Source organism: Hemitrygon akajei, chromosome 7, assembly GCF_048418815.1.
Source record: "Hemitrygon akajei chromosome 7, sHemAka1.3, whole genome shotgun sequence".
NCBI classification, from domain to species: domain Eukaryota; kingdom Metazoa; phylum Chordata; class Chondrichthyes; order Myliobatiformes; family Dasyatidae; genus Hemitrygon; species Hemitrygon akajei.
In genome coordinates, this window is record NC_133130.1 from 93,813,184 (window position 1) to 93,839,776 (window position 26,593).

General features: G+C 44.0%; 1 protein-coding gene across 3 annotated transcripts in view; it reads right to left on the reverse strand.

The window, feature by feature from the left end:
• Positions 1-26,593, reverse strand: part of sash1a (SAM and SH3 domain containing 1a) — a 134,211-nt gene that overhangs the window by 70,838 nt on the left and 36,780 nt on the right. Inside the window, exon 1 of one of the 3 annotated variants that reach the window (XM_073051458.1) lies at positions 24,384-24,966. The exons of the other annotated variants lie outside the window; for them this stretch is intronic. Coding sequence (XP_072907559.1) covers positions 24,384-24,482 — 99 coding nt within the window. The 5' untranslated portion in view covers positions 24,483-24,966. Of the gene's footprint in view, positions 1-24,383; positions 24,967-26,593 lie in introns of those variants that run through there. 3 annotated transcript variants of the gene reach the window in all.

Consider the following 26,593-nt stretch of genomic DNA (forward strand, 5'->3'; position numbering starts at 1 on the left):
GCCTCTGGCTTCATCGTGCTGCTTGTCAAAAGCCTTGTGTCAAGGGGTGGGGCCTAACGAGTCAATAATTCTGTCAAGTGGGTGTGCCAGAACCTGAGGTGGCAGAGGAATCTTAACAGCTGGTTAAGCCATGACCCGAGCTCAGCCGAAAGTCACAGACAGCATGACAGCACAGCCTATAGAACTGCTGCCTGACAGCTCCAGTGACTGGGCTTCCATCTTGACCTCCAGTGCCATCTGTGTGGAAATTGCAATGTTCTTCCTGTGAGCTTATGCATTTTCTCCACGTACTTCAGTTTTGACCCACATCCCATTAATGTGCGGGTTGATTGTAAGATCCTAAATATAGCTTCCAGTTCAGTGGGTAGCAGAACCTGACAGGAGCTGAAGGGAATGTGGTGAAAACAGGGTTGTGAACTGGGCCATTCTGTGAGCTGACAAACTCTCAATGCACGGAATTTATGTCTGATGTTGTGAGGAAATACTGACCACATAATGGTTTTGGAATGCGTATGAATATCACAGGCTTTTAAAAAGATCAACATGAGCACTGTAACATTTTCAAAATTTGTAAAATTGCAAAGAAAGTAAAACACCAAAACATCCGATAGTTTTCAATGTTCAAAAACATGAAAGAGACTCAATTAATTTAGAATTTGTTCAATAGTATTCAAAATCTCTTGTTGTGGTCTATCTTTAGCTAATGGGTGCACTATGTTTAAGACAACACAAGATCCACACAAAGTCGGCATTGAGGAGCTGCAGGAAGAACTCAATCCAAAGGAAAACTCCTACATTACTCCAAACACAGGCAGGATAACAAGAGCAACATGACATAATTGAAGGTTAGCAACAATATGAAGTAAACAAAATACTCAATAAAACAAAACAGAATTATCAAGATCCAGGGTAAACCCAAAGTGATGAAAATGAAGGAGAAACACAAAATGATCCATAATGATCCCAGTTAGAAGAAACAAAATTATTCCATTCAGCAGAGCAACCCAAATATCACCAAAGACTGTCAGTACCCCCAGCTGAACTCTGTCTTTCTGTGTAATTCCCCCTAGCTGTCAGTCTGTGGTTTTGTGTTACCGTGTGCTCCTGTCCCCACTCCTGCTCTACTCCGGCCCCTGTATCACTGAGTACTCCGTCTCTCATCTGTTTCTCATTATTACCTGTATTGCTGCCACCCGTGTCTCATTGTGCTCCACCTATCATCTGCCTCTCTGTTTATTGCTCCGTGTATTTCAGTCCCGTCTTTTCACCTGTTTGTTGCCAGACTGTGCCAGTGAATTTTCCTGAGCCTTTCCAGCATTTGTATCTGAACTCTGTCCGCCTGAATATCGACCTCACCTGTTTCTGGATTCTGGTTTTTGGATTCCTCTGTGTGCACAGTACTGGGTCTGCGACTGGATCCCTGCTCCAGCATCCTGATAAAGTCTCAACTTCAAAAATAATCCCCAAATCATGGATTCAGCTGAAAGTGCCAAACTGCGGACTAATCTGAACTTTTTAATACTCAAGCCCACTCTACTCATACCAAACTCTATTTATAGTCATACAAGGTAGATCCAGGAAGGCAGCCTTAAGATGTATAGCAAAACACAATGTAAACTCGTAAAAAATAATGAGCTATCAATCTCTTCCTTGAATGCTTGAGGTACCACATCTCTCTTGCAAATGGAATTCCAAAGATACATTATCCTCTGGGGGCATAAATTTCTTCTCACCCATGATTAACCAACCCCTAATTCTGAGAGTGTGACCTTAATTTCAAAGTACTGCAGCCAGGGGAAATACCAATTCAGCATTGTCAAGCCCTTTTAAAAGTTGTTCATTTCTGTGAGATGGAGAGCTGTTACCTTGGAATCAGTCTAGTGAACCTTCACACTCTCTCACTGGTCTTGACACAATACCTTAATACAGACTCTATAAAACAGAGACAAGCTGTCTTTAATCTTATTCTCAAAGTCTTCTTCCAATGAAGTCGAAAATTTTGTTTGCCTTGCTTGTTGCTTACTCAACTAAACCTTCCTATTATCCCCAGTCAGTTCAGTGAATTCACAAGCTCTTCCCATTTTCCTTTTGTGCCCAATACCATGTCACCACCTAACACCGTACCTTCCTCAAACTCACCTTCACTAAAAAGGTCACTGCCAAACAGTCCCTACACCATGTGCAACACCAATTTAAACCCAGAAGAACTAACCCTGGTTCCCTTCCTAAACCCCAATTTACCTCTTCATTTCCATATCAAGCCATTTCCGGCAATAACTTAAACAGAGCCTCTAATTTTACTGGCTTCGTTCATGCCACATTCTCACCACAGCCTTCCACTGCATCATTGACAAACCACATGATCTCAAATTTGAAAGGAACAAATCCCTTTAGCTCCATCGGCCAGGCGGTTCGAGATGCAATATAAGGTTCTCATTCCTTGCACTGAAACTCTCTTCAAAGTCAATCGTGACTTACATCACCCTCCATCTCCTCATTGTCAGTATCTATAACCCATCCCCCTCTCCACCAGTGCCTCAACTGGGCTGAAATACTTTCCAAACAAATGCAGTGGCATCGATTTGGACAGATTGTAGTTCAGTCTATGTTGCAAACTTTGCAAATCCACACAATGTCTTTTAACACGGCTAAACGTACAAATATTTTTTTAAAAGTTACAAAAGTTACAGTCTTGCGATGATGGTCTAGTTGTCAAGTCACGTTTTGTTTACAAATTTACGCCGGAAACTGCTTTGCTGGTATTCGAATCCATTTCCAACCAGCTCTGCTCCAAGGTCTTTCAAAGCCTGATGAGCAATGAAGGAACCCATTGCTTATGACTGTGAGCTAAGTTGCAAAGGTAGGAATGAATTCATCAGCGTTGTGTTTGTTTTTATGTGTCAGGACTCCAGTTCAGCAGATACAGTACAATATTCTTTTCTGTTCCATCTCAGGATGTGGATGTTGTCCAGATGGGCACCCGTTCTCTTGATCCTCTGTTGCCTCCAGGGTAATAACTGCTGATGGGGACTGTACAGTCCTTTAAGCTTTCTGCACCACTGCTGACATAATCCTGGCTTCCCTGGTTCTCATAACCTTCACTGTCCTAAAGACTACAGATTTATCTCTTGAATCTACTCAGTTTCCAAAGTTCTATGCAATGCACAATTGCAAAGATTCACAATCCCAGGATTTCCTTTCACTCAGTTTAAATGGGCAGCCCTTTATCTCAAGACTATGCAGATTCTCTCAGAGGGAATAGTCTTCATAAAATCTACCCTACTGAGACCCCTCTAGATCATATATGTTTCAATAAGATCATTTTCTTCTGAATTCCAGAAAGTATAGGTTCAAACCATATATTTTTCCCTCACAACACCATACCAGGAATCAATCCTGTGAACCTTCTCTGCTTTGCTTCTGCAGCAAATAAATCTTTCCTTAGATAAAGCAAACAAAACTGTATGCTGTACTCCAGGTGTGGCTTCAAACTCTGTATTGTCGCAGTGAGTCTCCCTTATCCTTGTCGTCCATCTATGAACACCCCACTTATATGCTCCACCTGCATGCTAACTTTGTGTTTCACCTACTAAAACAGCAAGAATTGTCTTTCTGGAGGAGTTCTGTTGTTCAAAGTACATTTATCATCAAGGTATGTATACGTTATACAACCCTGAGGTTGGTCTTACAGGCAGCCACAAAACAAAGAAACCCAAAAGAACCCATAAAAAAATCAACAAGCACCTAATATGGAGGGAGGGAGAGGGAGAGAGAGAGGGGGGGAGAGAGAGAGAGGGGGGAGAGAGAGAGCGGGGGGGGGAGAGAGAGAGGGGGGGAGAGAGAGAGAGGGGGGAGAGAGAGGGGGGGAGAGAGGGGGGGGGAGAGAGGGGGGGGGAGGGGGGAGAGAGAGAGGGGGGGAGAGAGGGGGGGGAGAGAGGGGGGGAGAGAGAGGGGGGGGAGAGAGGGGGGGGAGAGAGGGGGGGGAGAGAGGGGGGGGGAGAGAGAGGGGGGGGAGAGAGGGGGGGAGAGAGAGGGGGGGAGAGAGAGGGGGGGAGAGAGGGGGGGAGAGAGGGGGGGAGAGAGGGGGGGAGAGAGGGGGGGAGAGAGAGGGGGGGGAGAGAGGGGGGGGAGAGAGGGGGGGGAGAGAGGGGGGGGGGAGAGAGGGGGGGGAGAGAGGGGGGAGAGGGAGAGGGAGGGGGGGAGGGGGGGAGAGAGGGGGAAGAGGGAGGAGAGAGGGGGTAGAGAGGGGGGGAGAGAGAGGGGGAGAGAGAGGGGGAGAGAGGGGGGAGAGAGGGTGGGAGAGAGGGGGGAGAGGGGGGAGGGGGGGAGGGGGGGAGAGAGAGGGGGAGAGAGAGGGGGAGAGAGAGGGGGAGAGAGAGGGGGGAGAGAGAGGGGGAGAGAGAGGGGGAGAGAGGGGAGAGAGAGAGAGAGAGAGAGAGAGAGAGAGAGAATATAAACAAATCATACAAGTAATGAAAGTAAGCAAATAGCATTTTGAATGAACAAATCCTCAAACACAAAGCCTGGAGAGCCAGAGCAGGCCATAGCCTCAGCTATGTGTGTGTTTTCTCTGTGTTGCTTGACCTTCCAGCATCTGCAGATTCCTCGTGTTTGCCTCAGCTTCGGTTTAGAACATGGTGGAGTAAACGTCATGGAGCCTGGAGCAGGCCCACAGCCACAGCACAGCAAAGAGTGGAGAAAACATCACAAAGCAGTGGGCAGAACTGGCCCAACCCTTGCCTCTGGTCCTGACAGCCTGCATTTTCAATCCATCTGGCCTGGCGTTTAAATCATCCAAACATAGGGCCGTTCCTCGCTCTAGGACACAGGCCCTGTTGCATCAATATGCTCTAGGCCTGGATCCTGCCGCCACGTTTCGTTCTGCTCCTGATCTTTCCAAATCAGCCCAGTGCCTAGATTAATCAAACCTCACACTTGTTTTAGGTGGATGGGCCTCGAATCAGCCTCTCCTCCACTTCAACCCTTGTCTCAGCTCCACTCGCCCCGACTTCACCCTGCACCCCGACACTTCAACCCTTGTCTCAGCTCCACTCGCCCCGACTTCACCCTGCACCCCGACACTTCAACCCTTGTCTCAGCTCCACTCGCCCCGACTTCACCCTGCACCCCGACACTTCAACCCTTGTCTCAGCTCCACCTTCTCTTGCCTCTCCATTGTTTGCAGTGATCATTTACCACAGGTTTTTTTTAAAACAGAAAAAGTGTTACTAATAAAGTATTTAGTTGAATTCCTTGTTTTGGTAACCACCAGCAAGTAGTCGCTCACCTTCAGCAGCACCATCTTAAACTAAAGGCTATCTGAATAACCAGCTTTTCTATTCCTCCTTGCAAAGTGAATAATTGCACATTTCTCTGCACAGTATTGTAGCTGTCACGGTTTTGCCAACGCACAACCTAATTTTGTCCCTTCACAAATTCGGTGCCCTTATCAAAAGTAACTTTCATGCCCATTTTAAAATCATCTGCAAACTTTGGTACATCACAGCCTTTGTTTAAATCATTAATACAGGTAAATGGGGAAGACGCACTGTTAATGCTCGCCAGTCTATAAGCTACGTACAGTGTTTAGTCCTTCTCTCACTGGGCTCCTGGACCACCTGCAGCCCTGAACTGGCCACGTGTCTGTGGATTTACTTTCGGGAACTCGTCAGTTCATGTTCTGTGGACTGTTCGTTTATTTTTATGATTTCTTCTTTCCTTTTCACACATTGGATGTATGACTGTCTTTGTGGTGTGGCGTTTTTTCATGAATTCGATTGTGCTTCTTTGTTTTGTGACTGCCTGTAAGAAGTTGAATCTCAAGGTCATACATAGTATACATAATCTAATGATAAATGTACTTTGAACTTGGAGCTTTCTCTCAGCCTGTGCAACATGCTACACTGAAATAGCAGGGGTTTTCATCATGTTCGTCCATTTGTTATGTGCCCTGTCGCATAACGTGGGTGATCATAGCCTTTTCATGACTATAAGACCATAAGATATAGGAGAAGAATTAGGCCATTTGGCCCATCGTTGGCTCTGCCATTTCATCATGGCTGATCCAATTTTCCTCTCAGCCCCAATCTCCTGCCTTCTCCCCATATTCCTTCATGTCCTGACCAATCATGAATCTATCAACCTCTGCCTTAAATGAACAGTGCCTATAAAATGTATTCAACCCCCCCCCCCCACCCCTTGGAAGGTTTCATGTTTTATTGTTTTACAACAGTGAATCACAGTGGATTTAATTTGGCTTTTTTTTGACACCGATCAACAGAAAAAGACTTTTTTTCTGTCAGTGTGAAAACAGATTTCTACAAATTGATTTAATTACAAATATAAAACACAAAATAACTGGTTGCGTAAGTAATCACCCCCCCCCCTTTAATATGACACTCCAAATCATCACTGGTACAGCCAATTGGTTTTAGAAGTCGCATAATTAGTTAAATAGAGGTTAAGTTAGTTAAATGTGCAGTCAAGGTGTTTAAATTGATTGGAGTAAAAATACACCTGTATCTGGAAGGTCCAACTGCTGGTGACAGTGTCCTGGAGAAAGTTCCACATGAAGACAAGAGAACACTCCAAGCAAGCCCGTGAAATGGTTATCAAAAAGCACAAGTCAGGAGATGGATATAAGAAAATTACCAAGTCGCTGAATATCTCTTGGAGTACAGTTAAATCAATCAAAAAATGGGAAGAATATGGCACAGTTGTAAATTTGCCAAGAGCAGGCCATCCTCAAAAACTGAGTGACTGTACAAGAAGGGGACTAGTGAGGGAGGCCACCAAGAGGCCTACAACAGCTCTGTAGGAGTTACAAGTTTCATTGGCTGAGATGGGAGAGACTGCACATACAACAACTGTTGTCTGGGTGCTTCTCCTGTTGCAGTTTTATGGGAGAATGGCACAGAAAGAGCCGCTGTTGGAAAAAAAACCTCAAATGAAGTGTCAGCTAGTTTGCCAGAAGGCAGGTGGGAGACTCTGTAGTCAGCTGAAACCAAAATTGAGCTTTTTGGCCATTAGACTAAACGCTACGTTTAGTGTAAGCCAACCACCACACATTATCACAAACACACCATTCCTACTGTGAAGCATGGTGGTGGCTGTATCATGCTATGGGGATGCTTCACTGCAGCAGAATCTGGAAGGCTGTTGAAGGTAGAGGGCAAAATGAATGCAGCAAAATACAGGGAAATCCTGGAGGAAAACCTGATGCAGTCTGCAAGAGAACTGAGATTCGGGAGAAGATTTGTTTTCCAGCAAGACAACGACCCCAAACACAAAGCCAAAGCTACACAGGAATGGCTTAAAAACAACAAAGTTAATGTCTTTAAGTGGCCAAGTCAGAGTCCAGACCACAATTGAGAATTTGTGGCCGGACTTGAAAAAGGCTGTTCACTCACAATCCCCATGCAATCTGACAGAGCTTGAGCAGTTTTGTAAAGAAGAAAGGGGAAAAATTGCAATGTCCAGATGTGCAAAGCTGATAGAGACCTATCCACAGATGGTCAAAGCTATAATTGTTGCCAAAGGTGCATCCACTAAATACTGACTTGAAGAGGGTGAATCAATAATTTATTGTTTTGTATTTGTAATTAATTTAGATCACTTTGTAGAGATCTGTTTTCACTTTGACATTAAAGTTTTTTTCTGTTGATCAGTGTCAAAAACCAAATTAAATCCACTGTGATTCAATGTTGTAAAACAATAAAACATGAAAACTTTCAAGGGGGTGAATACTTTTTATAGGCACTGTACATAAAGACTCGGCCTCCACAGCTGCCTGTGGCAAAGAATTCCACAGATTCACCACTCTCTGGCTAGAGAAATTTCTTCTCATCTCTGTTCTAAAAGGTTGCCCCTCTATTCTGAGGCTGTGTCCTCTGGTCTTAGACTCCCCCATCATAGCAAACATCCTCTCCATGTCCACTCTATCAAGGCCTTTCACCATTTGACAGGTTTCAATGAGGTCACCGCTCATTCTTTTGAATTCTAGTGAATACAGGCCCAGAGCCACCAAACACTCTTTATATGACAAGCCGTTCAATCTTGGAATAATTTTTGTGCAACTCCTTTGAACCCTCTCCTGTTTCAGCACATCCTTTCTAAGAGGCCCAAAACCACTCACAATACTCCAAGTGAGGCCTCACCAGTGTTTTATAAAGTCTCAGCATTTCATCCTTGCTTTTATATTCTAGTCCCCTTGAAATGAATGCTAACATCGAATTTGTCTTCCTCACCACAGACTCAACCTGTAAATTAAACTTTAGGGAATCCTACACAAGGATACCCAAGTCCCTTTGCACCTCTGATTTTTGTATTTTCTGTCCATTTAGAAAATAGTTTACTGTTCATTTCTTCTACCAAAGTGCATGACCGTACACTTCCCGACACTGTATTCCATCTGCCATTTCTTCTAATCTGTCCAAATCCTCCTGTAGCCTCTCTATTTCCTCAAAACTACCTGCCCTTCCACCTATCTTTGTATCATCTGCAAACTTTGCAACAAAGCCGTGAGTTCCACAATTGTTTTTAGCAATTTTTTCTTTTACAGAAGTGCTTTGCCACTGTCTTCTTCTGAATAGTGTCTTTATAAGTTGGGTGACCATAGCCATTATCAATACTCTTCAGAGATGGTCTGCCTGGCGTCTGTGGTTGCATAACCAGGACTTATGATGGGCATCAGCTGCTCATATGACCATCCGCCACCTGCTCCCTGGAGGGGGGGGAGCTAAGCAGGTGCTGTACTTTGCCCAAGGGTGACCTGCAGGGTAGCAGAGGAAAGGAGCGCCTTACACCTCCTTTGGTAGAGACGCATCTCCACCCCTCCACCCATCTCAACATGTACAAAACCATTGCTCTTATCAGCCTGTGCTGAGATGTTCTGTAGGTCTTGTGTGTGATTTAGGACTACAGAGCTTTCTAGTAGTATCCTAGTGTCTAGAGTTTTCTGTACAGGTGCAAAATTAATTGAACCTTGTGAAATCTGCAGGAAACAGACCCAATTCTGACTTTTTTAATGGAAGGACAATCACTATCATTTAGTTATGCACACTGCTTTGAGGAGCTACCATAGCAATATATCAATGCCAAGCTAAATGACTTCCAACAATCACAACCACCGGCTTTTATGCTAAATACCTCTTTAGCCAAAGGAAAGTTTTGCACATCATTATTATTCGGATATCTTAAACAACACACACACAAAGTTCTGGAAGAACTCTGCAGGTCAGGAAGCATCTATGGAGGGGAATAAACAGTCAATGTTTCAGGCCAAATCCCTTTATCGGGCAAGGAAAAGGAAGGGGGAAGAAGGCAAGGGGAAGGGGAAGGAGTACAAGCCGGCCGGTGATAAGGTGAGGGGATGAAGCGAGAACTGGGAGTACAGTCATTCAGCTCATCTGCAGAATTCAGCTCTTTATCCATAATGGATCCTTTGACTTTTAAAAGGCAGCTGGATAGGAATGGTTCAGAAGGATGTGGGCCAAACACCAGCAGAGGGAACTAGCTTGGATGGGCACCTTGGTTGTTGAGGACAGTTGGGCTGAAGGTCTGTTTCTGTGCTGTGTGCATCTCCGCTACCAGGCACTTCCAGCTGTTGTTCTGGCAAAACCTCAGCTACACACCGGACATTTACAGTCTGCCCACGAGCGTGGTTAGACCTTGCTAATGACTGAGACTGAATTAGCGGGATGGTAGTCTGCCATACTGGATCTACAGTGCAGAACATGAGACCGATTTTCCATGCTGCGGCCAATCCTGGTGTTGTAGCTGTCGCGTGCAGGTTCTCTGGAGATGTGGCTGGTTCCACGGCGCAAGACAGAGGAACAGAATTAAGCCATTCGGCCCATTGAGTCTGCTCCCCCATTCAATCATGGCTGATTTATTATCCCTCTCAACCCCATTCTACTGCCTTCTCCCCAAAGCCTTTGATGTCCTGACTAATCAAGAACCTATCAACCCCCGCCCTAATTACACCCAATGATTTGGCCTCCACAGCCGTCTGTGGTAACGAATTCCAGATTCACCGCCCTCTAGCTAAAGGAATTCCAAAGGGACATCTGTCTATTCTGATGCCGTGCCCCCCGCTGGACTCCCGCACTATAGGAAACATCCTCTCCCTGTCCACTCTATCTAGTTTCAATGAGGATCCCACCCCTCACCTCACAGTCAGTATTTTGTTGTGCTTTACCGGACCCAGTACACTCAGCCCTTTCCAGATATCAGTCACGGGGAGGACTTCAGGAGAAGGCAGACACTGGTTATTCACTTCAGTGGTTGTGCCTGAAGACTGCAGCATGTTTTAACCTCGTTTTTATTTTGCGCTGGCCTGCTGTCGGTTGTTAAAATGCCCATCGGTGTTTACAGCCGGAGATGCCAGTGCCAGCAGAGCTTCAACCTGCTGTGTTGATTGTTTACTTGCTCCAGGTTTAACGGTGGCAAGCCGCTCATGGCTTTGGGATGTGGCCCCACCAGCTTTGTGCCACATTCGCTTGATGCAGTACCCAAGGGTGCCCTCCTGCACTCTCCACTGAGCCAGTGTTGGTCTCCGGCACAAAGGGACTGGTGGTCAGAAGGTCACGCTTGGCCACAATTAAGGTGGAAAGCAATTCCCAACAACGATGGCCGACATCGGCGTGTGAATCTCAGATCTCAATGAGGCCATGTAGAAAGATCACAGTCCCGCAGAACGTGGCTGAGGTTGCTCTTGGTACAAAGATGGGATTTAAAAATCCAGAAACACTGTGCAGTGGTCATTCCAATACTGTCATGGACAAAATACATCCTATGAATAGACTGATGATGATGAAAGCATAACTCTCTCAGACACACACGCTAGTCAAAGTAGCAGGCTTATTCTTTTTTCAGTAGTCATAACACTTTTTGTCAGGGAACAGTATAGCATAAAGTAAAGGCATAAAGTCTATGCCTTTGCAGTCCTGTCTTTTTATATAGAAGCAGAAGTAGGCCATTGGCCCATCGAGTCTGCTCTGCCATTCAATCATGGGCTGATCCAATTCTTCTAGTCATCCCCACTCCCCTGCCTTCTCTCCATACCCTTTGATACCCTGGCTAACCAAGCACCTATCTATCTCTGCCTTAAATGCACAGAACGACTTGGCCTCCACAGCCTCTCACGGTAACAAATTCCACAGATTTACCACCTCTGACTAAAGTAATTTCTCTGCATCTCTGTTCTAAATGGACGTCCTTCAATCCTGAAGTCATGCCCTCTTGTCCTAAATTTCACTACCATGGGAAATAACTTTGCCATATCTAATCAGTTCATGCCTTTTAACATTCAGAAAGTTTCTGAGATCCCCCCTCATTCTCCTGAACTCCAGGGAATACAGCCCCAGAGCTGCCAGACGTTCCTCACATGGTAACGTCTATATGACGTTCCTTTCATTCCTAGAAACATTCTCATGAATCTTCTCTGAACCCTCTCCAATGTCAGCATATCCTTTCTAAAATAAGGAGCCTAGAATTGCACACAGTACTCCAAGTGTGGTCTCACGAGTGCCTTATAGAGCCTCAACATCACATCCCTGCTCTTATATTCTATACCTCTAGAAATGAATGCCAACACTGCATTCGCCTTCTTCACCACTGACTCAACCTGGAGGTTAACCTTGAGGGTATCCTGCACAAGGACTCCCAAGTCCCTTTGCATCTCTGCATTTTGAATCCTCTCCCCATCTAAATAATAGTCTGCCCATTTATTTCTTCTACCAAAGTACATGACCATACACTTTCCAACATTGTATTTCATTTGCCACTTCTTTGCCCATTCTCCGAAACTATCTAAGTCTCCCTGCGGGCTCTCTGTTTCCTCAACACTACCCACTCCAACTATCTTTGTATCATCAGCAAATTTAGCCACAAATCCATTAATCCCATAGTCCAAATCATTGACATACATCATAAAAAGCAGCGGTCCCAACACCGACCCCTGTGGAACTCCACTGGTAACCGGCAGCCAGCCAGAATAGGATCCCTTTATTCCCACTCTCTGTTTTCTGCCGATCAGCCAATGCTCCACCCACGCTAGTAACTCCCCTGTAATTCCATGGCTCTTGTCTTGCTAAGCAGCCTCATGTGCAGCACCTTGTCAAAGGCCTTCTGAAAATCCAAGTTCACCACATCTACTGCATCTCCTTTGTCTACCCTGCTTGTAATTTCCTCAAAAAATCGCAGTAGGCTAGTCAGGCAGGATTTTCCTTTCAGGAAATCATGCTGGCTTTGGCCTATGCCTCCAGGTACTCCGTAATCTCATCCCTAACAATCGAATCCAACAACTTCCCAACTGCTGATGTCAGGCTAACAGGTCTATAGTTTCCTTTCTGCTGCCTCCCACCCTTCTTAAATAGCGGAGTAGCATTTGCCAGATCAGCCAGGCATACTGGAGGTTGGGAGGTTGCCAACGGGAGCTCTGATACTTCAATAGTTATCATGCACATTGTAAGCGTGTGCATGCAAGCACCAGATACAAAATGCTGGAGGAACTCAGCATATCAGGCAGCATCTATAGAAATGTTTTGGGTCAAGACCCTTTATGAGGACTTGTTAAACATAGATTGTATTATTAAATATAGACTGTTTAATAATTTCCCCAGATGCTGCCTGACCTGCTGAGTTCTTCCAGCATTTTGTATGTGTTACACTGGATTTCTAGCATCTGCAAAATCTCTCGTTTTTATGGTGTGCAGAAGGTACATTTCCAAGTAAAAGGGTAATAATGATTGTCCTCTCAGAGGCTCATTGGTCTTGATCAGTGTTAAGACTTTGAAGTGGGGGGGAGGAGTTTCACACCAAGCAAAATAATTTCAAAATAGGTTTCTCAGAAACTAAACAACTGTATTCACATATTGGCTCAGAGAGGAAGCTTTTAAATAAAATTTTAAGAGGAGTAATAATTAGTTTATTGCACAGCAAGGTTCTCCCAGAGCTCTGACCTGCAATAAGATGAATTATGTAAACTAATTAGATGAAACAAAATGTCTTGACATTATGACATTACGCCATTAAATGAGGTCAAAGCTCATTTGCCACACGATCCCAAGTGACAACGGTAAATCTGCGATAACTAGAAATGAAAGGAAGGGGCACCTCGGACACTCAAATTTAACATGGGAGTAAGTTATTGAGAAGCAATGCATAACCGGGAGAAAGTCAGACAAAAACAGCTGCTCCCGAGCCTGTATGGAGCAATGCAAAATGTTATAGGCTTTAGTCTGACCATTATCAGGCAAAAGAGAGATAAGCGCAGACCTGCAGACAACCCCTGATCCTTTAGGCAGGCGGCCCAAAACAGATCAGATTAGAGAGCAAAGATGATCATCTTTGATCCCATCAGCTGTTTGTGAGATGTGTACTGTTGTGTGCCAGATTGCGAGTATACAGAAGACGCCGTCAACAAATGCTGAGGAACGCGTCTCAGATGCGCTTGTTATGTCGACGAGATCAAAAGAGCAAGAAAATATTCTAACAATAGCCAAGCTTTTAAACGAAGAGTCCCACACTATTCTATAGGACAATTCACTAATACGAAAATGATAAGGTGTATTACTAAACAAATGAAATGTAGATTAGAAGAGTAAACAAGACAAGTGGGTGAAATTAATGAGATGAAGTATGGATCCCTGATAAAAATTCCACAATTCCAAAGAAAAGGAACAGACACTATTGAAAAATTAAACGGGATGGGGAAAATATTTTTTTCTGATTATTGCTGTAGTTTAGAGTCCTACTACAAAAAAAATCAAGAGAGAGAATGTGTTGAAAAGGCAATAAACTAGTTATGAATCCTGAATGGTGGGATACAGTTTGCAATATCGAGCAGTATCTGTGAGAAAAGTTTAATGCCTTCAATAATTTCAGCATGTTTTTGCTTTTTGTTTTAGCTAAAGATGAGGGCCAGGGGAAAGATGTGAAGAAAGGCTGTTTGGAAAACAGGGAACACCCTACCATTCAGATTAGACCCAATACTTTACCAATTTACGTAAGTAAGTGAAGTTCCAGAAACCTCAGTGGTCATCTAATGATCGCTGGCTCCCAGAGGCAAGCGTGCCCAATGACAGTGTGGAGATGGCATGCAGCTAGCTGGAGCCCACAACCAGCCACTTGGAAAGCCTGGGGCCAAGGAGATGGTGGTGGACTTTAGGAGATCTAGGCCTCATATGGAGCCAGTGATCATTAATGGAGAATGTGTGGAGCAGGTTAAGACCTACAAGTATCTGGGAGTACAGTTAGACAAGAAGCTAGACTGGACTGCCAACACAGATGCCTTGTGCAGGAAGGCACAGAGTCGACTGTACTTCCTTAGAAGGTTGGCAGCATTCAATGTTTGTAGTGAGATGCTGAAGATGTTCTATAGGTCAGTTGTGGAGAGCGCCCTCTTCTTTGTGGTGGCGTGTTGGGGAGGCAGCATTAAGAAGAGGGACGCCTCACGTCTTAATAAGCTGGTAAGGAAGGCGGGCTCTGTCGTGGGCAAAGTACTGGAGAGTATAACATCGGTAGCAGAGCGAAGGTCGCTGAGTAGGCTACGGTCAATTATGGAAAACCCTGAACATCCTCTACATAGCACCATCCAGAGACAGAGAAGCAGTTTCAGCGACAGGTTGCTATCGATGCAATGCTCCTCAGACAGGATGAAGAGATCAATACTCCCCAATGCCATTCGGCTTTACAATTCAACCGCCAGGAGTAAGATATGTTAAAGTGCCGGGGTTAGGACTCAATGTATTTAAGTAAACTACTTAAGAACTTTTTAAAAGCTATTTATTAATGCTTTTTGAGAGGGTGATTTTAGATGCATATCATATTTTTACTGAGTTAAGTATTGTATGTAATTAGTTTTGCTACAATAAGTGTATGGGACATTGGAAAAAAATGTTGAATTTCCCCATGGGGATGAATAAAGTATCTATCTATCTATCTATCTATCTAATAACAAAACTTTCTAAGTATGACACCGAGGTGAGAGGACATTTGGAAAAGCATCACCAAAGAACCAGCAAGCTCTCACAAGGCAGCCAGAATTGCAGATGGCTTCAAAGACTACATGATCTTCACAGTAAACAGAGCTCCTAGAACAAAAAGATTGTAAATCGGATAAACTCCTCAGCTGACAGGCGCTCATCTACCGGTAATTTGTTATTTCAAGTAGCCACATTTCATTTCAGAGCGCTGCCAATTACCCACAATTTATGCCCCATGAGCTTTCTCAGGACTTCAAGGTCTCTCCTTTCCAAATCAAGAGACTGTAGTTGAAGGAGACTAGCAAAGAAAATTTTTTATCAGCATTCAAAGAGTGCTACATGTGGATTTGACCTTTTAGGTAAGCCAAGATATTATTGCAAAGGACAGCACGGGAATTATTCCTGATGTTCTGATGTTTATTCTTCAACCAAGATCACTAAAAAAGTAATTATCTGGTGTTTATCAGATGCGCATCTCCGGCAGATCATGCACAAATTAGCAGCTGCTTTCTAACATTAGAACTGTGAGAAGACTTCCAAAATAATTCATGGACTTTAAAAGCTTCTGGACAACCTGACCGTGATGTGATTGGTACTAGAATAACGCAAATTCTCCTCCCTTTCTACTTGCCCATCCAAAAGGCCGGTTGTACAAAATGAATGGTGTTATTAGGCAATGCAGATTAAACGTCATTGTTTAACTGTACTCAAGCCTGAATTGAACAGGCTTGTTCCTGGCTGGCAAGTGAGTTTTTGTCACAAGTAGCCACAAGAAATTTACTGGTTTACTCAAGAATCATGCCCTTTAGCATTATAGAATGTGTTTACTGGTAACACCATCTTTTCATTTGGATTCACAAAAGCTTTTGTGTATATGGTACAATGACTTAAACTTCTTGTAATTACAACTCTTAATCATTTCAGATTCAAAACGGATCAAATGGGAGGCAAACCAGCTAATCCCTCACATTCATTGAAGGGGGAACCGAAGTTCTTTATAAAAAACCAGTTTAAGGAAAAGAAAGAGTTAAAAATAATGGACAATTGGATAGAATGTGGTCACAAGGATAGTAAAACTTAAACTTGACAGAAATCTAAAAGCAAAATTAATTTAAATTATTACTTGCTCAGATTGGACAAGAGAGAGTTGTGCAAGGGTTTTAATGTGCTGTTAAGGAAGATTAGACGGAGTTGAAGATACCACAACTGTTTAGCTGAACTTTGGAAAGTGAGAAGCATTGGCAAGCTGTTTTTAATCAATAGAACAATGTTTAAAATAACAATTTTATACAGATCATAAAGGTTACAACAGAAGCAGTCGAAAGAATACATTGAGAATAAAGTAATCACAGAGCAACATAGAAGCAAACACTTATGTCCAGTGAATCACATACACAGGGGTTCCCCACCTTTCTTCAGTACCATAGACCCCTGCCATTAACCAAAAGGTGGGTGGACCCCAGGTTTGGAACTTCTGCAATTGTACAAACCGACACAAATCCCATTTTTTATTCTCCCCTCCTCCAAGACTACCACTCACCTACAGGCAGGGCCAATTAACTGAACAACCAGCACATCGTTAGGACGTGGGTAGAAACCAGAACAACAGAGGAAATGTATATGGTCATAGGGACAATGTACAGGAGGTAGCAAAAGCTGGAACTGAACCTGGCTTTACATTATTCTTGGTTTTGATTTGTACTTCCACATATATAAATGATCTTTATTTGTAATACTGCTTAACATAATTTCAATTAAATTAATTACTTGATAAAGTTTGCAGCCTTGGTTGAAAGCTGCTATTCAAATGTTTAAGAGTGAAGAACAGTACAGGGGTGAAATAGATTGGCTAGTTGAGTTCCCTCAACATTCTCTTGCTGAAGTTCACAATCAATTCCTTGGTCTTCCTGCATCATTAAGGACCACCCCCCACCCAGGTTTTGTTCTCTCCTCATTACTATCATCAAGGAAGAGGTACAGGAGCCTGAAGACACACACTTTACATTTTAGGAACAGATTCTTCCCCTCTGCTATCAGATTTCTGAATGGACAATGAATTAGCACAAGAACTCTACCATGCTAATTTTACTCTCTTTTTGTACTGTTTATTTAATTTAATTTATTTTTTAAATGCATAGTTTTTATGGATTGGGCTATAGTGCTGCTAAATGCAGCCCACAGGCTGGGCTCTCCGATAGCAAGGCACGGCCTCTGGCGATGAGCCCTCCTACAGCTCCAACTTTCCAGCTAAGAGACAGCTACTCCACATGGAACTACCAGCTTTTCCTCACTTCACTGTGTAAAGTCCAGACTCCAAGCCCAAGTCTGCTCACATGTGCTGTAGGAACCAATGTGTACAGCCATTACACTGCCCACAAAGTCCAGAAGGATTAGGCCTTTCAGAGTCTGGAGCCTGTTTCACTCAGTACCACAGTCCTGCACTTGTCTCACAACACCAGTACCTTTAATAATGAAAAATCTCTGGCTCAAATATGCACAGTTTAGGAGTCTCCGTAACCCTTTTGCAGAATTGGGAAGGAAGACTTCCAAAGGGGAAATATTATACCAACATCTAACCTGTCAAGCCCGGTGAGAATTCGCATTCTTCAGTCACATCACCTCTGGTCAGATTTTGTTGGTGGTTGTCTGTCTTTATTTGGGTGTAGTTTTTCACTGCATTTCTCTGTTCTGCTGTGAATGTGCGCAAGAACATCTCAAGGTATTGTATGGTGACATCTACTTGCTTTGATAATAAATTTACTCTTCTCATTCTGACAAAGCAGCGCGGGTCCAGACTGCTTAACCTCTCCTCGTATGAGAGTCAATCCAGGGAATCCTGTTGGGCCACCTTTATCCCAAGTATATCCTCCCTATGATAGGAAGCTCTCAGCTATGTGCAATGTTCTCACCATGGCTCCGTTAGTTCCAGTAGGACATCTTTACTCCAGTACTCAAGAGGACATGGTGGAGTGAAAGACACATTTCACTGCTCTGTGGCTCCATGGTTGATATTTGTACATCAGCTTTTATTTAACGATGTGACCAATTCTGTGCTTCAAATGGAGTGTTCAGCAGTGTATATAAAAGTTGGGAGACAAGTTGGGGAAATGTAAAGCACGTTACAATGCAACCACCTCAGAGATTTTTACGGTCCTTCAAACGAATCATCCCTACAGTTTCCGTGGCTCTACAGGAATACTTTTTCTGATGTCTGGGAAGAATGGGTGTGATTAACCTTTTCCTGTGCAACTGGTGGGGTCAAGACCCTTTTTCTCTGCTTTATGAAGTTGCTGAGCCTGAAAACAAGAGTTTGGCCAGCTGCTGCAACATTTCTGTGGCTCATATGTGAGTTTTGCTCAGAAAGCCCCTTTCTAGCAGGGAGGAGGTTTCTTAGTGCAGGACTATGCTCGGGGACTTCCAGAAGGAATGTGATTAAAAGCCCTCTTATTGCCCAAGTTAAAAGTTCAGAGAGGTACAGGAAAATTATTGACTTGGTACGGAAATTAGCACAGAAGAAGCAGGAAACTAACAGGATGTGACCACTAGTGCCCTTCAAAGATCTGTATTCGGGTCAGAATGATTCACTGAATTTATAAATGACTTTGAGAGTGGAGGAAAAGCCACATATGCAAGTATACCAGTGAGAGACGGACATCATTAAAAAGGCAAGGGGCTCTCATTGTCTGAGATAATGCTCAACTCACACCATGTACATTTCACTTTAGGTGAGTGTTCAGGACATCCACTGTACCAAAAATAACTACTAATAAATTCTGTAAAGTTAGAAATGGAGTTTCCAAGAGACTAGGGATAAATATGCTACAGCATTAGCAAAATGGTTAAAATGTCAAATGTCCATAATAACCAAAATGGTTAATGGAATACTGACCTTCATATCTGGAGGAAGGAGGACAAGGTAAGGTGGAAGAAGTGAGTTATGGCACAGCCTGGGTCAATCACACCAGAACCATGAGCAGCTCTGTACACCTCTTGGGGAAAAAATCTACTGTCCTTTGAATGAGTTCAACAAAAGACCTACCAGGTCCTTGCACTCCAGATTCAATTATAGGCAGTGGTTTTTAAAAAAAAACACACAGGGACTGCATTTCCTGAAATTTAGAAGGTTAAGGGGTAATGCAATTGTGCTTTCAAAGTATTATTTGATGAAGTAACAGAGAGGATGGACAAGTGAAATTACATTGGGTTGTATATATCAACTTCCAGAAAAACCCTTGATAATATGCTTCATGATAGACTTATCAGAGACAACAAAAGACATGGAATAAAAGGAACTCGTAGATAGAAAATTGACAAATATCAGGAAGAGCTGGGGTAGTGAATGGCTGCAGGGAAGTTCCCCGGGGTGGGATGACAATAGGTTCCAAGCAGATGGACAGAGGCTGGTGGAATGAATGGACAGATGAAACTTACGAACGTTTGTAAAATGGAGGAATGCAAAGACTTATGTTTTGATAGGAAGAACTAGAAGGGGCAAAATAAACTAGCACAATGTTTAAAGTGTTGCAGGAACAGAGAGATGGGGGGGGGGGTGATATCTGCATAGTTCACTGAACGTAGCAGGACACACAGAAAAAGTATAGAATCCTGGACTTCTTAACTAGAACTGTAGAGTGCAAAGAGTCATATGAACCTCGAGTGTTGCATCCAATTCTGGCTGTTGTGTTTTAAGGAAAGATGTAAAGGCTTCAGAAGATGTATGGAAGAGATTTAAGAAATGATTCCACGGCTGAGGGACTTCAGTTATGTGGATAGCATGGAGAGGTTGAGATTTATATCCTTAGAACAGACGAGGCTCCAAGGAGATTGGACAGGATTATGTAAAGCTAGAAAAGGTGCAGAATCTCATTGAAGGGTTCAGTAACAAGGGGACATTGCAAATACCAAAACAAACATACCGTGGGGTTAAATATTTCAACGCAGTGATTAGTTAGAGTCTGGAATAGAGAGACAGATTCCACTGTGGCATTGAAAAGAAGACAGGCACCATACATGGAAAGTAAGGACAACAGAAAAAAGGTTGGACATATGGGTAGGCGAGGTATATTTTTTACTGACCCTTTATGTACCCAACAGGCTGAATGGCCTCCTTTTCTTGCTGTAACCATTTTCTGATATTAAGGGGAATCTGACAGAATAAATAGAGAGAAACAATTCCTTTTGGTTGTGGAATCAAATCCGAGGGCCAAGCCTAACAACTGGAACTAGGCCTTTCAGGAGTGATTATGACACTTTATATCAGGAGGATGGCAAAAGATTGAATGTTCTTCTGTGATGTTTGATGCTCATTTTTAACCTCAGATGGTGGATTTTTGCAAACCAGTGATTCTAAGGCAAATGGGGCCGAGCAGAGTCCACATGAACTGACTGCGCGTGAAACTCCATCAGAAACCAGAACATTCCCTGGCTGATGACTGGTAAGGCTGCATCAGATACCTGGACAATTTCCCTCAGGATCAATAAAGTATGTCTGACATGCTCAGACTAACCACTGTGACAAATACTTACAGTACTGTGAAAAGTTTTCAGCACATTATATACATATAGCTCGGGTGCCTAAGACTTTTGCAGAGTACTGTAGTAATTTTATGTTTTGCACTGTAGTGTTGCTGAAAAAAGAAACTAACTTCAGGACATATGTGAGTGATGATAAACCTGATTCTGATATGGGTCACTTGTGGACTAAGAGCGGAAAGCAGGCAGGGAGAGGGGAATTTTGATTTGGAAAAGGGGAAGAGAGAGAAGAGCAGGAGACACCACAGAGACTACCGGTAATTCTGTGAAGATCAATAAACCAATTGTTTGGAATCAAGTGACATTACCTGATGCCTCAGGGATGGGGTGTGTGTTGCACCTGAATCTTCCCCCACCCGTGGCACTCTTTCTCTGCCACCTGTCCCACACCCCTCCTGTGGCGATCCAGCATTGGCATTTCTGACATCCATTGCTCCTGTCTGATTGACAAACTCACTCTCCACTCCATGTTGACAAATACAGTACTGTAACAAATCAGTGAGATTCTCAGAATGCCTCACATTCAAACTGACCAGAGATAACAGATGTGTGTTCAAACTAATCAAAAGAAAAGACACTGAAAACCAAACATTCAGATTGCTAAATACATTTACGCTGACCATTATTGACAACCTATCAGACACTTGGACATACATTAACCAGGCATTTGTAGCAGTGCCTAAGTGACAGCAAAAGTCACACTGCTGGAGGAACTCAGCGGGTCAGACAGCATCTGGGAAGGGAAATGGACAGCCGATATTACAGGTTGAGACTTTCATCTTCTTTCAGCCCCTCCACAGGAGTTCTTATCCCACTGGGCTCCTCCAGCAGTGCCGTTTTTGCTCCAGATCTCTCCCTTGGCAGTTTCTTTTACCTCCATTCTGTCAGTGACTCCATTGACAACAGTACGTCAGAAATCAGAAGCCACCCAAAGTGACTAATAGGATAGATATCTCCATCTGAATTCTGAACAACTGCACGCTAACCACTGGTAGAAGCTCAAGAACATAGGAAGATACAGCACAAGGGCAGCCCCCTTCTACCCACCATATCTACACTGCCAATTTAAACTAGCCCATCTGCCGACACATGGTCCACATCCCTCTGTTCACTGGTCCGTCCAATTGCCCCTTGAACAGTGCTTTCGTACCTGCTTCTACCATGTTCCACACACCCACCCACCTCTCTCCGTGTAAAACAACTTACCTTGCACATCTCCTTTCATTCCTCCCCCTTTCACCTTAAAGCTCTTGACTTACTGAGCCAATAAGCAGAATGTGTGATGGCAAACTGCCCTGGAGGCACCTCATGTTCTGGTATTTGCCGTGTTGTTACCGAGGTCAGTCAGGTGTCGAGGTATGTGACACACTCCCCCTAGGTGTGAATACACCCAAATAAGCCCAGACTCAACAACAGTGATCACTACAAAGTTATTCAAACACCTGTGGATGTTAAAATCAGTCCTTCAGACACCTGAATTTTCTCCCCGTACGTGCTGCCAACTGTTCAGCAACTTACTGGGCATTTCCATCCCGACCGTGACTGAAAGTGGGGCCCTCACTGTCTAGGACATTCCTTCTTGTCACTACTGCCATCGGCTAGGAGTACAGAAACCTGAAGACCTACACTCAAAGTTCTAGGAACAACTTCTTCCCCTCTGCCATAAGATTTCTGAATGGTCCATGAACACTAATTCACTATTCCTCTTTTTATTGTAACCTAAAGCGAGCTTTATGTCTTAGGCTGTAATGTTGCCATCAAATTTCACAACATATGACACTGATATTAAACCAGATTCTGACAGCTGAAAAAGCTCGATCTGGTAATGATTACCTTCCATTAAGAAAACAGCAATGGAAAGTAACGGAAATGATTGCTGGTAAAATTATGATAAAGACCTAATTTGACGCTAACCACCAGGAGAACACATGCTAAATCCTCAGATACTTGAACATTCACAAGCCTCCAAGCTCAAAATGAACATCAACAGTGCATCAGATACCAGACATTCAGAAACTAGACAAAAACATTCATCAGGTACTGAAACATGCCCAAACTGAGCATCATCAAATACCAGCACATTGCTGAAACGATGGCGGAGATAAGTGTCCAACATCTCAAGGTGCTCCTACTAACAGGTGGTGAGAGCATCAGATATGGGTAAACTGTCTGCTTGTAAAATTACATCAGATAACCAAAAACTGGCAAGAGAGAGAGACAGGCAAGAGTGAACAGATACCTGAAAACTGTTCCTCCATCCCTAACTAACCATTATTAAAAATGTGGCTGATGCCTGGTAACACATAAACCAACATTTAAGCCAACTTAAATATTCCCAAACTTATTGTTAGTTACTGATCAAACTCTATTGCAGTTAATATTGTCCAACTGAATACACGCAAACTGATCACAGATAACAGCACGAGAAATGTCTAAAGCAGGGGTAACAGTGAGAAATACTCGAACATGTGAACTAATCTCGGACAACAGTGTGTCAAATACCTGAATGTACAGGAACTGATAAACACCTGAACCAAACTGGTAACTGTATCAAGCTGCTGGTGCTCTCAAACTGCAACAAAGACAAATCACTCACAAAGTGACCTGACCACTAGATACTGACACACATCCAAACTGACCAAAAGTGACCACACAAGAGATACAAGGATGAGCCAGAGTGGCAATCAAAAATGATGCATCCAACACTTTGAGCCTCTGCAAACTGACCAGCTGACAAGAACTCTTTGCCTGAAAAGGTGCCCAGCACTGACCACATTTAAAAAGCACTTTGATGACTACTTCAAAGGTCATAATTTCGAGAATTTCAAGGACAGGGATACAGTTATTAAACCAATCCACTTTTGCTCACCACGGATAGGACAACTTGAGCGGCCTCTTCCAATGCTATAAATTCTGGTGAAAGTGGGATATGCCAACAGTAACAGAGACCCTGAAGGATGTGTTAGAGATCAGCAGGACAAGAAAGAGATATCCCAACCAAACAAGGCCATTGGATATCAGAATACACTAAATGGCCACTACTTTATCTCCACTTCCAGAGAAGCATATTGGCTGTACACAAGTGTGTTCTCTCAGGTGAATGTTAAAGTTTCCATAACACAACCCTGCATTCCCGCCAATATTTACCCCTCAGATCAACCTGAACACGTTCGGATCGTGACAGCAGTATGACAGGTGCACGAACGCACTGAATCTATTAATAACCATGCATTCGATAACGAAACACACTGCGGCCGGCTGCATTAGCGCCATGAATACCTGAACACACTGGAACAATGGCATTGGCATATTACTGTCACATGTACATTGAAAGACTTTTGTTTCGTCTGCCGTGCAGGCAGATCACGCCATCATACACATCTACATCGAGGTAGCGAAAAGAAAACAGGGTGCAGCATATTAGACAGCGATAACAAACTTGATTCTGATCCTAGCGTTCAGAATGCAGGATGTATCAGGTGCCGAGCGTGCTCAAACTTTGCACTGGCGTGTCAGCGCCTAGAGATTATTGACGATGCTTAACTGAACCGTGTTAACAGTTCACTAGTTATCTCATCACCACTTGAACTGACGGGAGCCACAGATTAGAATGAGCTCAAAACTGACCTCTGGAAAGAGACAGAATTTCACCCTTTCTCAAAAAAAAACTCGAGTAATTAACGAAGGGAAATGACAAGTGAGATAGGAAACGGCGTGGAGGTGGATTCTGGAGATTACCTTGGAGAATTCCTAGTTTCCTGACTCAATTTCCTTTGATTTGTTTATCCTCCTACAGAAGTCTTTGCACAACTGAAGCTTCCTAGATGGCAAGTCGCCCCCCACCCCTCCCCCAGCACAACTCACCAACATCCCCATTACGTCGCTCCACAGCGTGCAGAAGGCTTCGGGCAAGCCGGCCGAGGGGGACCGGGGCTCGCAGACAGCGGCCGTGTCTTCCTCCATGGCCCGCCGATCGCCAGCAGCTTGCGGCCGAGGTTCCCGTGGGGCGCAGTTTGACCAGATCACGCCCCTCCGAAGCTGCTTGCCATTCCTCGCTCAGTGCCGGCTGGTTCCCCCCGCCCCCCAAGGGTGGTGGGAGTGTGGAGATGCTGGAGGGGACCAAGGGTGGGTAGGCCGTACTCCGCGGCTTCAGAGATCAAGCCGCCCTTCGCCCAGCCTCTCTGTTGCTGCGGGGCGCCGAACGCCTGTCACTTCTCCCGCAAGCCTTCTCCCAAAGTTTGTTCAGCACTTGGCCAGATGTCTGGCAGAGTCCAACTCAGTCGAAAACAAAAGCAGAGGGGTGGGACGGACAAATTTTCGCCAACCTGTGACCGGAGGTGAGCTCAGTCCCGGTAGGGTTCCGCTTGGCTGGGTGGATCCACCGACAACTTTACTACCAAGAGCGGAGTTTGGCTGAAGCGCGGGTTCGGAGAGGCGGCCGGCCGTGCGTCCAGATCCATAGACAACCCCGGCTGCAAGTCGGAATGAACTCTTCCGCCTCCCCTCGGGCATCAGCGCACGCCTACAAAAGCCCCTCTGATGTCAGACGCAGATGAAGAACAATCGGAGTGTGTTGGAAGCGCTGCATCTGTTTGGCCGGCTATTAATGGGGCGCATTTACTCGCGGCAACAACATCCCCAATAAAATTGTTGCTACTCAGATCCCGACCGGGGAGACTCGGACACACAGCGGGAGAATCACGGGCGCAACTCATCTCCTCTGCAGATTTTGGAAATGACGATCCGGGGAAGGCGAAGGAATCCACAAAGTTATAAGGAGAACCTGCTTCCTTTGGCAGATTTGAGATATAACTGGCACAAAGAAACCAGGAGGAAAGTGAGGAGATTCCCCATTTGTGATCCGGAATGTGCCGAAAGGGTGGTGGAGTTTCCATGTTGACTTTCAAAAGCGAAATCGAACAGTATTGAGAAGTAAACAAAAATGCAAACAACACACAAAGCGTTGGAGGGTCAGGCAGCGTGGGGTCGGGGGGAGTGGACAGTCGACGCTTCGGGTCGGGACACTTCATCTGGATTGTCCATTATCTCCACGGTTACTGCCTGACCTGCTGAGCTCCTCCTATCCTTTGTGCGTTGCTCCAGATTCCAGCACCTGCGGTCGAAAAACGCAATGCCGTGGTACAAAGAAACTTTTGCACCGGCATGATCGGCGTCCTCGGAAGAGTCGTTCTCTCACATTTTACTCTATCCTTAAAACTGATGCAGACGAATGAGTAATATAGTGAAGTAATCAAAGTTCAGAGAATATTTAATATTAACTTATGTATTTGTCACTATACACTACCCCGAGATTCGTTTTCTTGAGGGCATTCACAGTAGAATCGGCAAATAAAATAGAATCAATGAAGAACTACAAAGACTGACAACTAATGTGCAGAAGACAACAGACTGTATATATACAAACAAATAAATAGTACGGACAACATGAGTTTTAGTACTGTGAGGGTTGTGGAATCCGTTCAGAGTCGTGATGAGTGAAGTTACCCCACTGGTTCAGAAGCCTGATGGTTCTGAACAATAACTGTTCCTGAATCAATTCGCTCCTGTGGAAGTTAATCACTCACTAAATAATCTTTCAACATGCATTATCTTCAATTTTGTTAAATATCCCGCCACTATCACAACTTAAATAATCAAAAGTGGAAAGCGACACTGTTTCCCCCCAAATGCCCCTATATTTCCTTATACACTGCAGTTTTCAATTTATTCCCTATAACTTAGTCAGAATCTTCATTATTGCAAAGGGACTGTACCAATCTCACCTTTTTGTCTGAATGTAACTTGTATGTTTACACACCCGTAAACCTCCTACTTGATACCAAATTAAAGTGGTAGAAAAACCTGAACAAAGATCATTAAAATCCTTCTGTACTATGACTGGATTTAAAGGAATAGGCATCAAACAAGAACAGGGTATGACATTTTTTATACAAGTATGTGCTTTTTTTTCCCAAAAAAACTCAGCACACTTGAAATATCAAAAGGCAGCTTCTTGAAAAGACATGCCCACATAATGGTGCACCTGTCGGCACAGTAACGCTCACCCTCAATTG